The 12,909-nt window shown below is 33.3% G+C and overlaps 1 protein-coding gene across 1 annotated transcript in view; it reads right to left on the reverse strand.

Moving 5' to 3' along the window:
- Positions 1-8,474: 8,474 nt before the first annotated feature.
- The window catches only part of LOC109100450 (actin-binding LIM protein 1-like), a 45,216-nt gene continuing 40,781 nt past the window's right edge, over positions 8,475-12,909 (reverse strand). The window contains 8 exon segments of the mRNA XM_042737467.1: positions 8,475-9,700; positions 10,353-10,433; positions 10,632-10,706; positions 10,908-10,915; positions 11,116-11,176; positions 11,291-11,352; positions 12,046-12,154; positions 12,232-12,317. Of these exon segments, the coding sequence (XP_042593401.1) occupies positions 9,587-9,700; positions 10,353-10,433; positions 10,632-10,706; positions 10,908-10,915; positions 11,116-11,176; positions 11,291-11,352; positions 12,046-12,154; positions 12,232-12,317 (596 nt within the window). The 3' untranslated portion in view covers positions 8,475-9,586.

Below are 12,909 nucleotides of genomic sequence, written 5' to 3' on the forward strand. Positions count from 1 at the left end.
AGTATACTTAAAGTATGATGTAAAGTTCACTTAAAGAAAACTTATGAGTATACTTGCAGTATAAAACTACTAAACTAGTAGTTTACTGAGACTATACTTCAAAGTGTACAAAGTATTTAATTAGTAAACTATCAGTAACCTATAAGTTCACTTTTAGTATAAATGCAATACAAACTACAAACATAGAGGTAAACTAGTTTGGTTTGCTACTGTTATACTTTAGAGTTTTCTTTACTTATAGTTTTATTTATTTTATTTGATAGTGGGTGGGTTTATTTAGTTGAATTATTTATTAAGTACGTTTACTTGTATGTTTATTTATATATGATTTTTGTTTGTTTGCTTGATTAATTATGCTTAAAGAAATACTTGAACTTTACTCGAGTATACTTAATAAAATGAACTTGAAGTATACTAATTTTTGGTAAGGGATAAGGCAAACCTTTGCTGTTTAATGAATCAGTCAGTGCAAACTGGTGTCTATGAGTATATACAACATTAAAACCTCTCTATAAAGTGAAGTTTCCTGTGTCCTGTGACATGAAAAATGTGCACGGCTGACAGAAAAAAAGTATCTTGATTGTCTGAAGTGGCTCTGATGTGGTTTGCAAAGACACAGAAAGAGCAGACAGGTGTGTGACAACCGTGTTGCCGCAAGACTGAAGGAGGCCCACAAGAGTAAAAGCAAGAAATATAATCCACAAATCCAGTGTTTCATGGCTGAAATCAGACATTAGTTTAAATCTTAACTAAACCATTCTACATACAAAAAGAACAGGGCGTTTCTCCAACTACAGGTACTTTTGGCCCTCCCAATACTTTTCACACTCTAACTATGGTTTTGTCCAATATTAACAAATTTTCATCACCTATATTTTGTTTTGTTTTGTTTTTTCCTAAACAGTAAAGAACAAATGTAATTTCAACAAATTCTATAAAAATCTATAAAATCAATAAAATATGAACAGCTTCATATTTTTTATATAACATTCTTATATAACATGCAGTAGTTCACATTAAGTTGCAAAGTCATTCACAGAGACATCTGGGATTTATACATTTCTACTGAACAAAGAACTTGTTTTTTCTCAAATTCTAGGCCATGCATTTACATGTTACAGTGAATCTAAGCATGGTTCTGCGCTTCAACTCTAGGCTTTGTAAGTGCACTGAAGCTTTTATTCAAAAGGTGTTTGAAATCACAGCTTGTCCCCACAGTGGGAACCCCTGTCCAAACAGTCAGAGGACAAATCCCCTCACTTCCTGCACCATAAGGCACATTCTCCACGGCAACCCACAATGGAAGCTTTAGAGGGACACATTTACAGAGTGCTAAAGGCTAGTACAGTCTAGCCTAAAAGTACTAAAGAAAGCTTAGAATGCCTAGAATTAAGACCAAAATTGTAATTTTAAGTCATGGTGAAGATTTAGGACACATATAAATATTTTTACATTACTGCATGTATATCTTCTCTCTTACAAGTAAACCATTTTGACCACTGATAGCTGGATATGTCTGCCATGGTATTAAATATACATACATTTATAATAAAATATACCAGTTTATACTCACTTTACTTTTGCACTGAAAAAAAAAAAGGATTTATATATATATAAATATAATTATCTAAAAATCCTTGAAACAAAATAAATTTACTTGAGTAAGACAACATGCATTTATATATAAGATACAATCAATGAAACTGCAAAATCTTAATATCATATTCAGTATTGCTTCTCTGGTTTATTTATCCTGTTTTAACTAGAAAACCTGTCAAACTTTAATATATTTCTTAAGCAAAACTGCATAAGATATACTGCATGCACACATACGTATTTGATTAAAAATGCAGTAAAATTGTTAAATATATTTACAACTTAAAATAAATTTAAGTTAAATTTAAAATATATTCAAAAATATTTTAAAATGTAATTGATTCCTTCAATGCAATCATTAGTCCAGTCTTCAATGTTGCATGATCCTTCAGAAATCATTCTTATATACATTCTAAATACAAATACTCACATTACTGTAATAAAGTTTTTTTTTTTACTGTAATTACCTTTTTTAAATATTATACAATGCATTCGATGAGTATGTTTACTTAAATACATTTTAGGGCATCTAACTCTACTTTTAATTGACTATTTTCACTCCGTATGTGGTTGTTACACCCTTGTCCTAATTTTATTTTCAGTGAGCATACAAGACTTCATTCAGAAACATTACAAATCTCTATTATTTCAATCATTTGAAACCAGTGTGTGTGTAAAACAAGTCAAAAAGTCTAAACAAAAAATTTTTTGCAGTGTAATTTTGCATGGTAATTATTTCACCAAGCTCTATAGTCAGTCATCAGTAACTCAGCTAGAAGCAGTTTTAGTGGATTTGGTCACTTACATACAGTTTATTTATATCAGACTATGCACTATCCACATGCTTACTTTAATATGGCTTATGCATATAATATATGCCTTGAGACGGCAAAAACCTGAGGTGAGATATCCTGTAGCCCAACATGTCAGGAACATTTAGCTACCATACACACGCACACACACACACACACACACACACACACACACACACACACACACACACACACACACACACACACACACACACACACACACACACACACACACACACACACACACACACACCAGCGTTAATGAGATCCGTTTAAATGGCAGCATGAGGTCAGCGTTGTAGACACAAGCAAAAACACTTATTAAATTACATGAACACCTCTTACGTTGCTAAAAAACCAGGTGCTAACAGGCGGCTAACGTTTTCTTCCAATGAAATATGTAAACAAACAAACTAACTTGAATGTGAGGGGGAAAACTGGTTTATGCTGGTTAGTGCTGGTCTATTTAGCAGGAAACAATCCCAAGAGGCAAGGATTGTTGAGCTCAAGTAGGCTTGAGATCTAGACCAGAGACGTGACTCTGACTGAAGGAAATTTATCACTGTCAGCTGTCTTAGTCATGGGATATAGAGGCTTAATAATGTTTGGGTTACTAGGGAAACCTTCTCTCGTGTCATATCGTAAGCCTCTTATTTTACCCGTGACCCCTGGTCCAGTCTTATTAATTAAAGATGCCATAATTTAAAGCAGTAATAAAAGTCCAATTACAGACATCAGATAAAATCAATTCAAGAATCAATAGCAGCTGAGCTAAATCTGCTTCTTTTTCATTTGAACAACAATTTCCTGTTAGGAGATGAGCTTCACAGTCAGTCCTGCTTTATGAAGGTGATAAAGTGAATGCTGGTGTGAATGGGTTTCTGTGCTTGAGTTTCATTTGGATTAGCAGCTGTTTGCATGTGGCCATCTTTTGCATCCTGAATAATCAATAGCACTGAATATTGAGCACTTTAGCCAAAGGTTGCTCGTAAAGACCCTTAACAAGGTTCCAGTTCTAATAGTGTGCCCTTTTTTTCTTTTTATTTGTGTCACACTGATTAATAAAGTGTTGTTTCCATCTTTCAACAGATGCAAAACCAAATAAATCCTGCAATTATGCAGAGAACGTAATTTACCTTTCTTCATTATCTGTACAGACTTTATATTGTATTTATTTATATTAAACTCCATTTATTGCCTTATTTACAGTAGTTTTTAAATGTTATTGCCAGTGTGGATTGCACAATATATTACTATGGAAGCCCGTTTCAAAACGGCGTTATTACTGGAAAAGAAAGTGAAATGTAAAAAAAAAAAGTAAAAGAAAGTGAAATGTAAAAAAAAAAAGTTGATGAAGTCTCACAAAAGCACATATTTAAAGTTGATGAAGTACCATAAAAAACAAAAAAAGAAACAGTAAAAACAGTAATGTTGTGACCTATTATGAAAATTTGACATAACTTTTCAAATTGAATATTTTTTTTTAATGTAATTTATTCTTGTGATGGCAAAGCCGAATTTCCAGCAGCCATAACTCTAAAGCATTTATTTAAAATATAAATCTTTTGTTAGATCATCAGTGTGCATCCTTGCATAAATAAAAACTGACTTCAAAATTTAGTTATCAGAAACTGTGAAATTAAACATTAAAACACAATAAATAAATTCATTGCTTCGCTGCATGGCTACGATAAAGATTAGTATACAACATTATAGTTGCAAAATATTAATGATCTTTTTAAGTGGAAGCAGAATCCATCCACGACTGGAAAATAACAACATAACATTCTTGCTGATCCAAAACGTTTAAAAGTGCAAATCTTCCCACATAATTACAATTCAAAGACATAACTAGACTTTTAGTTTTAATCACAGTCTGAAGGATCTCTCCTGCAGTGCTCCTTAATCACACGACCACATACCAATGCGGTTTTATCAGACGGCCCCACACTGAGGAGCAAAGGACAAACACGGCAGATCTTCACCCCCCTCAGAGAGAAAACAACCCATCGGACAAACCAGAACCATGCGTCAGGGAATCTGGAGATAATCAGCTCTGAAAGCGGTTTGAGTGAGTCACAAAATGTTTTGAACCCTGTTTACACTCGTATCTAAAACCAAACTGGGCCATTTTTGCACCACTAGTGGCACCAAACAAGTTAAAGAATAAACTCAGCAAGTAGCATCGCTCTAAACTAGGCTATAGGTTTATTATTATCTAAAAAAGAAATAGATTACAATTCCATTTTGTGCCACTAGTCACATAGATATTGCACACTTGATCTTGAATAGTAAATAGGGCCTGTATATGACTCTGTATAACTGCCAAATGTCTGGACTCTTATCTCAGTCCTGCAAACAAATCAACAAGTAGGAACATGACATAAAGTCATCATCAGTCAAAGCAGAATATGTTAAAAACACATACCAGAAATCATATGTGAGATTAAGACCCATTCAGGGAGACGTCAGGGTTCCTCATCCGCTCATAAGGTCAACTGTCACATATTGTAGTTATGAATATGACAGTGAATAGAGGGGTTTGGGAACTGGCTTATTCTCTGTGAGCTTTGACTCGGACGGGAGGAAACTCTTTCTGCCTCACTGACATTGAAAAGTTCATATGACGCACTGACGTTTCGTTAGCATGGCTCTTTTTGTCTCTGTGAATTGTGTGGATTTGTAATGTTACGTAAACCTGTTGTTGATTTCTCAGTTTATTCTGAAATGAACAATGCAGTGCTGAAAATCTAATGGTGTTGTGGCCAGAAGCAAGACAAGAAACCAACTGAAACAACTCAGGGATGTCTGCAACCAACACAAAATGACAGAAAACAAAAAAAGAAAGAACAAAGGATAGACAGAATGATCGATAGACAGAACGATAGAACGATAGAACGATAGAACGATAGAACGATAGATAGATAGATAGATAGATAGATAGATAGATAGATAGATAGATAGATAGATAGATAGTCACCTGCACCAGATCACTCTAAGGTCAACAGTTTCAAGATTCACTGGATAAGAAAAAGCTGGAAAGAGACTCAGAAATGGATGTGTATTTAAAAATATAGAAGGGTGTCTGCATCTCCATTTATGTAGGAAAAACAATGCATAAGCAGATATTCAGATGCGTCCAGACAGAAAACACCCAGAATGAGTGCACATGAGAGAGAGCACTGTGTCTGCTGAGCTGGACAGTAAACCCAGACTTAATGGCTTTTTATGATCTGTTTGCTCTTTCCTGCTTATCCAGGTCAACATCTGACAGATGACACACAGCACATACATACCTTTCAGCCATCAAGGCACACACACAGAGAAAGAGAGAAAACTCATAAGTAAACAATTTGGAAAACTCTACTTAAACTCGACTCTATCCATCACATCACTTAACCCAACTCAATCCGAGCAGCTGAATCCTTAGCCATCTTCAAAAAATCGGCTAAAAACACATCTTTTACATCTTTATTTGACCCTCTAACTCTAGCACTCTCTATTCTAATTCTATTCTCAAAAAAAAAAAAAAAAAAAACTTTTATTACCTTTTAGATGCTCTATTCATTTACTAACTGCTTGTTTAACACTATTCTTTTTGTATTCTATTTATTTTATTTTTAATTATTACAATTAACAAAAGCAAAAGAGGCCTCTAACACTAGCTTTTTCTATTCTATCTTTTTCCTTTTTATTTAGTATATAATAATTATAAAAAAAAAACTTTTTTGTGTACTGCTTTAAGCTAAAGGATACTTGTTATAGCACTTGCATATCATTGCTCATTTGTTGATTTTGACTGCTTCCAAAGTCCTTATTTGTAAGTAGCTTTGGATAAAAGCGTCTGCTAAATGACTAAATGTAAATGATAATAAATATATAAAATTATCTTTAATTATTTTCATGTACTAAATTAATTTCAACAACATTCTTTTTTTATCTGTCATCTTGGATGTTCTTTAATTATTTTCATGTACTAAATTAATTTCAACAACATTCTTTTTTTTATCTGTCATCTTGGATGGATTTTGTTTACACGAAAGAAGAAGAAGAAAAGAAAAGAAAGAAATGTAAAAATTAATTTCAAAAAAGAAAGACTCAGGAAGAAGAAGAAGAAGAAAGAAAGAAAAACAAAAAAAGGCTAAAGATTAATACATGCCCTGCTGGTCCACATGAGTTTAATTAAAGACAGGACTGTTAATAGCCCAACCTACAAAGACAAACAGGAGTCACAGAACTGATCACTGTCTGGCACCACACACACACACACACACACACACACACACACACACACACACACACACACTACATGCATTCTTATGTCATCTGTTTCACCTGCACCTAGTGTCAACATATAGCATCATCAAGACAGTGTCTCTGCATTAGATTTTGCTATATTATAGAAACCAAGTGTTCATAAAAGTATAAGTAATCTGAAATCATCTTAAATATTCATGCTAAAAATGTGCTGCAAAATCTAAGAAAAATTAAAAAGGTTTCTCTGAGGGCTTGTGGATAGAATAGCCTACATAACTAGCTCATTATGAAAACAACTGAAGTCAACGGAAAGTCCCTACACGAAAGAAAACAAATGTATGTTTGAGCTCTAGAAAGCTGTTAAGTTTCACCAATCATACTGTTTGTCTGCTAAACGTCTTTTTGCATGACCCACGTCATTCGCTGGTGATATTGCACTATTTAATCCAAGATAAATATCCGTTATAGGTTGGACTGTTTGCTGAGACATCATCATAAGATCTAATACAGCTCTATTGTGATGGGTTTTTCTTATGATTATGACTGAGGCTAAATCGGACGGTTAAGAAATACATCATTTGAATGTCACAATTTAATTAATAGAGATTTAGAGTTAGTTACTAATTTGCTAATTACCTGTGTGTCTCTGTTAACCTTTATGGCAGTTTTATGAGTTGTGATTTACCATCCCCATTCATGCATATTATTATTGAACTTTTTTTAAAATCAGGGTCAAATGATTGAAACCAAAAGGTCATATGAAGCTGCACTGATCCGAGACAAAGAGATATAATCATTGTAGAGGATTCTGATTTACAAAAAACCTGTAAGACAGACTTTTATGTTCGTATGGACACCTGCAAATATACACAATGAGACACTGTGGCCCTCTAGTGGAGAAAATCATTCCTATGCAGGACCTTTTGAAATGTAAAAATAAAATCAATATACTTCTGTTGTAATTTAAAGAATCATTATAAAAGGGCAAACCAGACATACAGAAATAACTTAACAAGGAAATATCATCAAGCCTGACCGAATGAGAATAAACAGTCACTGCTCTGTGATAGAGTAAATGTTTGTTTACAGCTTGAGGTTCATTTTGATATATTTAACCCTCTTTAATAAAATTTTATTAGATGAGATGAAATGTTAGAGTGAGACAAACTAACAAGTAAAACAAAACACCACAGAGCTGAATAAAAACACATTGCTTACTTACTGATGTTTGATTTGTGGAATAATTCCCTCCAAAATAATGTCATTTCCTGTTGAATGATGTCATTATTATTGAGAACAGCCCAAAACAACAACAACAACAAAAACATTGGACTAGCCTAGTCCTTAATTAATTGCCGGTTCTGCTCAAACCAAAAAAAAAAAAATTCACCTGATTTTGTGTTGAAATATAGCTGCCATAATCTCGATATTTTAAAATTAATGTTAAAATTAGTGTAATATTTTATCCAATATATTAAGATGCATTGCATAGAATAGTCCATAAAAACTACTATAGCCTACCATATGTTATAAAAACTTACAATATCGCTGAATAATAAAAGATGGGATGTAAATAGTATGGTTTCCAGCCATGGAGAAGGAAATATGAAATCTATTTTTAAATGACAAATTTAAAATATATGGAAATATTTAAGTGTATTAACTTATTTCTTCATGCATCCAGTCTCAGTAAAATGATTAAAAGATGGAAATAATGGAAACTGGAAATTCATTATTGACAACCACCCCAGTCAATTACACCTAATAACATGAATGTTTGTAAGAAGAAAAAGAGAGAAGAGGAGGAAGTAAATGTAATGTTTCCCCAAATTTTATTCAAACCTGTCAATGTAGTAATCATGGTGTTTAATGGTAATATTTTCATCTGAATTCATTGATTTGGTCCAGCTAATAATTCACTGTAGTCCAGTGCACTCTAAAGAAATCTGATTTGATGAGGATGAAAAAAAAAAACAGCTGTAGACTACAGCTCTCATAGAGCCAGTTTTTTTTTTTGTAATGCCTTTGGTTTTTACTGAGAGTTGCACATTGAGATATTGCCCTTTACGCAGAAATACAATTGAAATACAATAAATTGGCAGTGTAAGTATCCACTCTTAAAAAAAATCAAAATCAAATGCAGTTCATTTTTACTTTACCTCTGTATTCTATTATTTAAATATACAATATACTAGGGACATCAGCATTGATTCAGCAGTTTAATCAGTATCAGAAAGTGTAAAGGTGAAGTGTGTCACTTCTGAACAATTAGTGGCACCAAATGGAAAAATGACCAGTTTGAAAAGCCAGTAATGATGTGGGTTTAACTGATGAACGTGCATCAATATTTGTTCAATTCCGTTTAGTGCTGCTGTTGGCACAGAAATGAAACACTTGACCTTTAATTAACAGATGTTAACTGGAGTCTGGTACAGTAGCTAAGGGTGAATACATGGATATGTGTTAGTATTGATTAAGTCTCTTTGAATGCATTACATGAACAGGTACAAAGACTCATTGTAGCATCTACAATCCCTCCCTGAACTAAAAGTGACGCAAATGGAAGAGTCTTTACTGGAACAGAATTAAAAGGATTATAACTGCAAATTTACAAAGGTTTGGATAATCCGACCTGCATGAACATGATTCACAAAGATATGCAAGAAGAACAAAGAACAAAGAGAGGAAGACTCATTTCTGGAAGAGGGGAAATTAAAGCGACAGAGACAAAAAAAATATAAAGAGAGAGGGAGATTTGAGAATTTTGGAGATACAGCTGAAATGTTCTGTTCTTTATAAACTGACATCATATTGCAGCAAAAAGCTTCCTTCTGGCTATACTTTTAGCAAGAATTAACAGAAGAGGTGTAAACAGCTGGATGATACATCATGTGAGTGTGTGCAGATGTTGTAGACCCTGGTCAGAAGAGTCTGGCTTTCTTCTTCAGTTCATTGCGTTTCCACAGAGGCAACCTGTCGAATTCCTGAATTTCCATCCCAAAGATTTCAAAGAATGTCTCCGGAGCCAGATGGCGCTAGAAATGCAGGTGAAAAAGAAGAAAAAGCAAAAATCACTCCAAAAAAGTAATCAGCCTTGTTATGATTATTATCTTATACAAATTCATTAAATTTGGCAAAACAAGAATGGCAAAGCCTAATGATGAAGTGTAAAAGAAGAAAAGGGTTGTATCGGTTGATTGTGTTTCTCTGCGGCTAGCTTGTCAGTATTGAGATTTTTTCCCCCTCACTTTTATTTAAATTCGTTTTTTCATTTTATTACTATTATTATTTTTTTAAACCCTGTGGTGGAAACTGGTTTCCATGTAAAATTCATAAATGAAACAGGTAAGATTTCTGCACTAAAAAAAAATCATGGCATAGTTTAGGCTATTATTAACAGTTTGCATCTCTTTGATTTTAAATGCAGTTTATATTATGCAATTATTTAAATTGCTTATAATCAGCATAGATGTGTTTACATTTAATTAAAAGTGAACATATTTAAAATATGGCTAAATCTTGAATCTTTGTTTAATTATTGGGTTAAGTACTATTTCCAAAATCTTACCCCTTTTCAGTTCATTTATGTATTATGTTTATTAGTTTGTTAATACTGTGTTAAAACTGAGCAATCCACATGGGTGGAAATTTAGCATGCAATTTAAATCTTAAAATCTTAAAAATTACCTCTAGTCTGGTTCTGTCCACATCTCTGGGCAGTCTGGAGCGACTGCGGCTTGTTACCACAAGCATTTCATATGGATATACCCAATCGACACACATCAATCAATACAAAAAAATTAAAACTCTCCACAAACTCGTTTTAATGTCTGAAATGTAGGGTCTAATAAATCAGGCCGCATAGTTGCATTACATCCAAGTAATTTGCTGAATGCTGAACAGCCTAATAATTGAACTCATATTTAACATTAGATAATGTTATGCTAGTTTATATGTTACACTTGCTTTTGGTTCCAGCATGTTAGGCATAGACACTCCTCTGTCCATTCTGGTGCCTGTACGGTAGCCATCATGCATGGGCTAGAAACAAATCATTAATAGAGAGAGAACATGAAGCCAGTACTTTAAAGGGAAGTCAACTGTATCTTTCAATCTGATGTAGGATGAATGAGTATGAACGTATTTTTGAAAGAATATTACATATTAGTTTCAATAAAGGTGCAATAAGGATAGATGGAAACACACATTGAGTGATTCAAACAAGTAATCATATCTACATACCTGAAACTCTGTTAAAAAGAAAATAAAAAAGATTTTTATTTTTATATTCATACATTAAATTATAATGTATTCAATGCACTATATGATGCTTTATCATCTATATGCATTATATTACTCCCACAATATACATGCCTACATGTGATTACTGTCGCTGTCATTACTAATTAATGTATTAAAGTTAAATTAAATTAAAAACAGATAAACTAACCTCTCATCCCACCACACACGTCTCCATAACTGTTATACTGAGTGAAATCAGTCGACTGAGGCTGGAGCAAAATATACAACAATTCAATAACATATCTTTTATCATTATTATATTATATTATATTATATTAATAAGTAATATTAAATACTCAACGACAATAATAAAGCCATCTTACCCGATGTAGTCCATTACGCCCATATCCAGGCAGAGAGCCTGTTTTAGAGGGTGAATTTCTATCTGCAATTTTATTAACATAGTACACATTTACTATGAAAGAAATGGGTTCAATAATGCACATATATGTGTAATTGTAAAAGTGTTACCATTATTCATTTTTAATGTACTTTAAAAATGTATTTAAAATATAACTTTTAAAAAAAATATATATAATATACATATTTAATATGTATTTAACTCAATTCATTCTGGATAGTCCCCCCGAAAATCAAACTTCTGTCATAATTTAATCCCCCAATGCATTTCTTTCTTCTCTGTGATATACAACAGAAGATATCTTGAAGAAGTTTGTAATCAAACAATTTAGACAAATTTTTATGCAAATGTAAAATAAAATTTATTCATAGAACTGTTTCGATCCCACTGACATCCACTGTATTTTATGGCCGTCTTATGGATGTCAGTGCCGTTTTGTTATTAACATTCTTTAAAATATCTTCTAATGCATGCAGGTTTGGAACGAAATGAGGGTGAGTAAATGATGACAAATGTTTCCTTTTGGGGTGAACTACCCCTTTAAATTCAAATTTGAATTGTGCTATTTGCTACCTCAATTGAAATTCAAGAATTCAGGTGGAATTGTAAATTCTCAGTTATATTCTGAATGGCTCACAACCCTGTTTCTGACTGAAGAAAGTCAAGACCTAGAAAATGAACGTCTAATATGCAGTCTATTGTACTGAGGAGCATTACTGCTTCCATGTTCGTAGCGCTGTGCTGAGAGGCTCCGTGCATGATGCTCTCGGGTCATCTCTTTCTCCATCTCCTCTTTAAGAATCATTTTCCCCAAACCAGATTGGATCTGGAATCAGAAACAAGAATCATTTTAGACTTTGAATTGCATCGTTGAGCTGGTTGCGTCAACAGACATCTCCAGACCTTGTTGAGATGTTCCTCCTGAATCTGTCTGCGTTTCTGGAGCTCCTCCTCATCCTCCTCTCTTGACCTTCTCCTCCCGTCTGTTCCTGAGCAGCACAACAACAGCAACACAAACATATGAATAGGACACATTCACACACACAAACGTATGACTCAAAGATGGAGACAGGAGAGCTAACGTATGACTCAAAGATGGAGGAGGAGAGCTAATGCAAAAGACTGAGTAGAAAGCCAGTCTATGTTTTTCTACCTCCTGATACTGACAAAGCTAAAGTTTACAGAATAGAAATGAAATAATCATGTGTATTACATCAAGAAAAATGATTACACAGTAACACATGGACAGAAAGACAGAAACACAGACGTTTGAAGTCAATCTCTGTATTCAACCAGCTAACAAATATGTTCTGAAAACATTTTGCTACAGTAGCTTTCACATTAAGTTATGAAAACTATATAACTGAATGGTATCTGAACCCAGTTGTTGAAAGTTTTTTTTTTTTTGTTTTTATTTAATTTTTATGCCAATTCACCATTAGAAAGATGCTGTGTGTGTGTGCGTGTGTGTGTGTGTGTGTGTGTGTGTTTGTTTAATGGAAAGAACAGCATCATTTAAATAAAAGAATAAACAATAAACAAACTCTTACAGCACTGTGAGAAAAACTACTATATATAAGA

The sequence above is a fragment of the Cyprinus carpio genome, chromosome B13 (assembly GCF_018340385.1).
Source record: "Cyprinus carpio isolate SPL01 chromosome B13, ASM1834038v1, whole genome shotgun sequence".
Classification (NCBI taxonomy): Eukaryota; Metazoa; Chordata; class Actinopteri; order Cypriniformes; family Cyprinidae; genus Cyprinus; species Cyprinus carpio.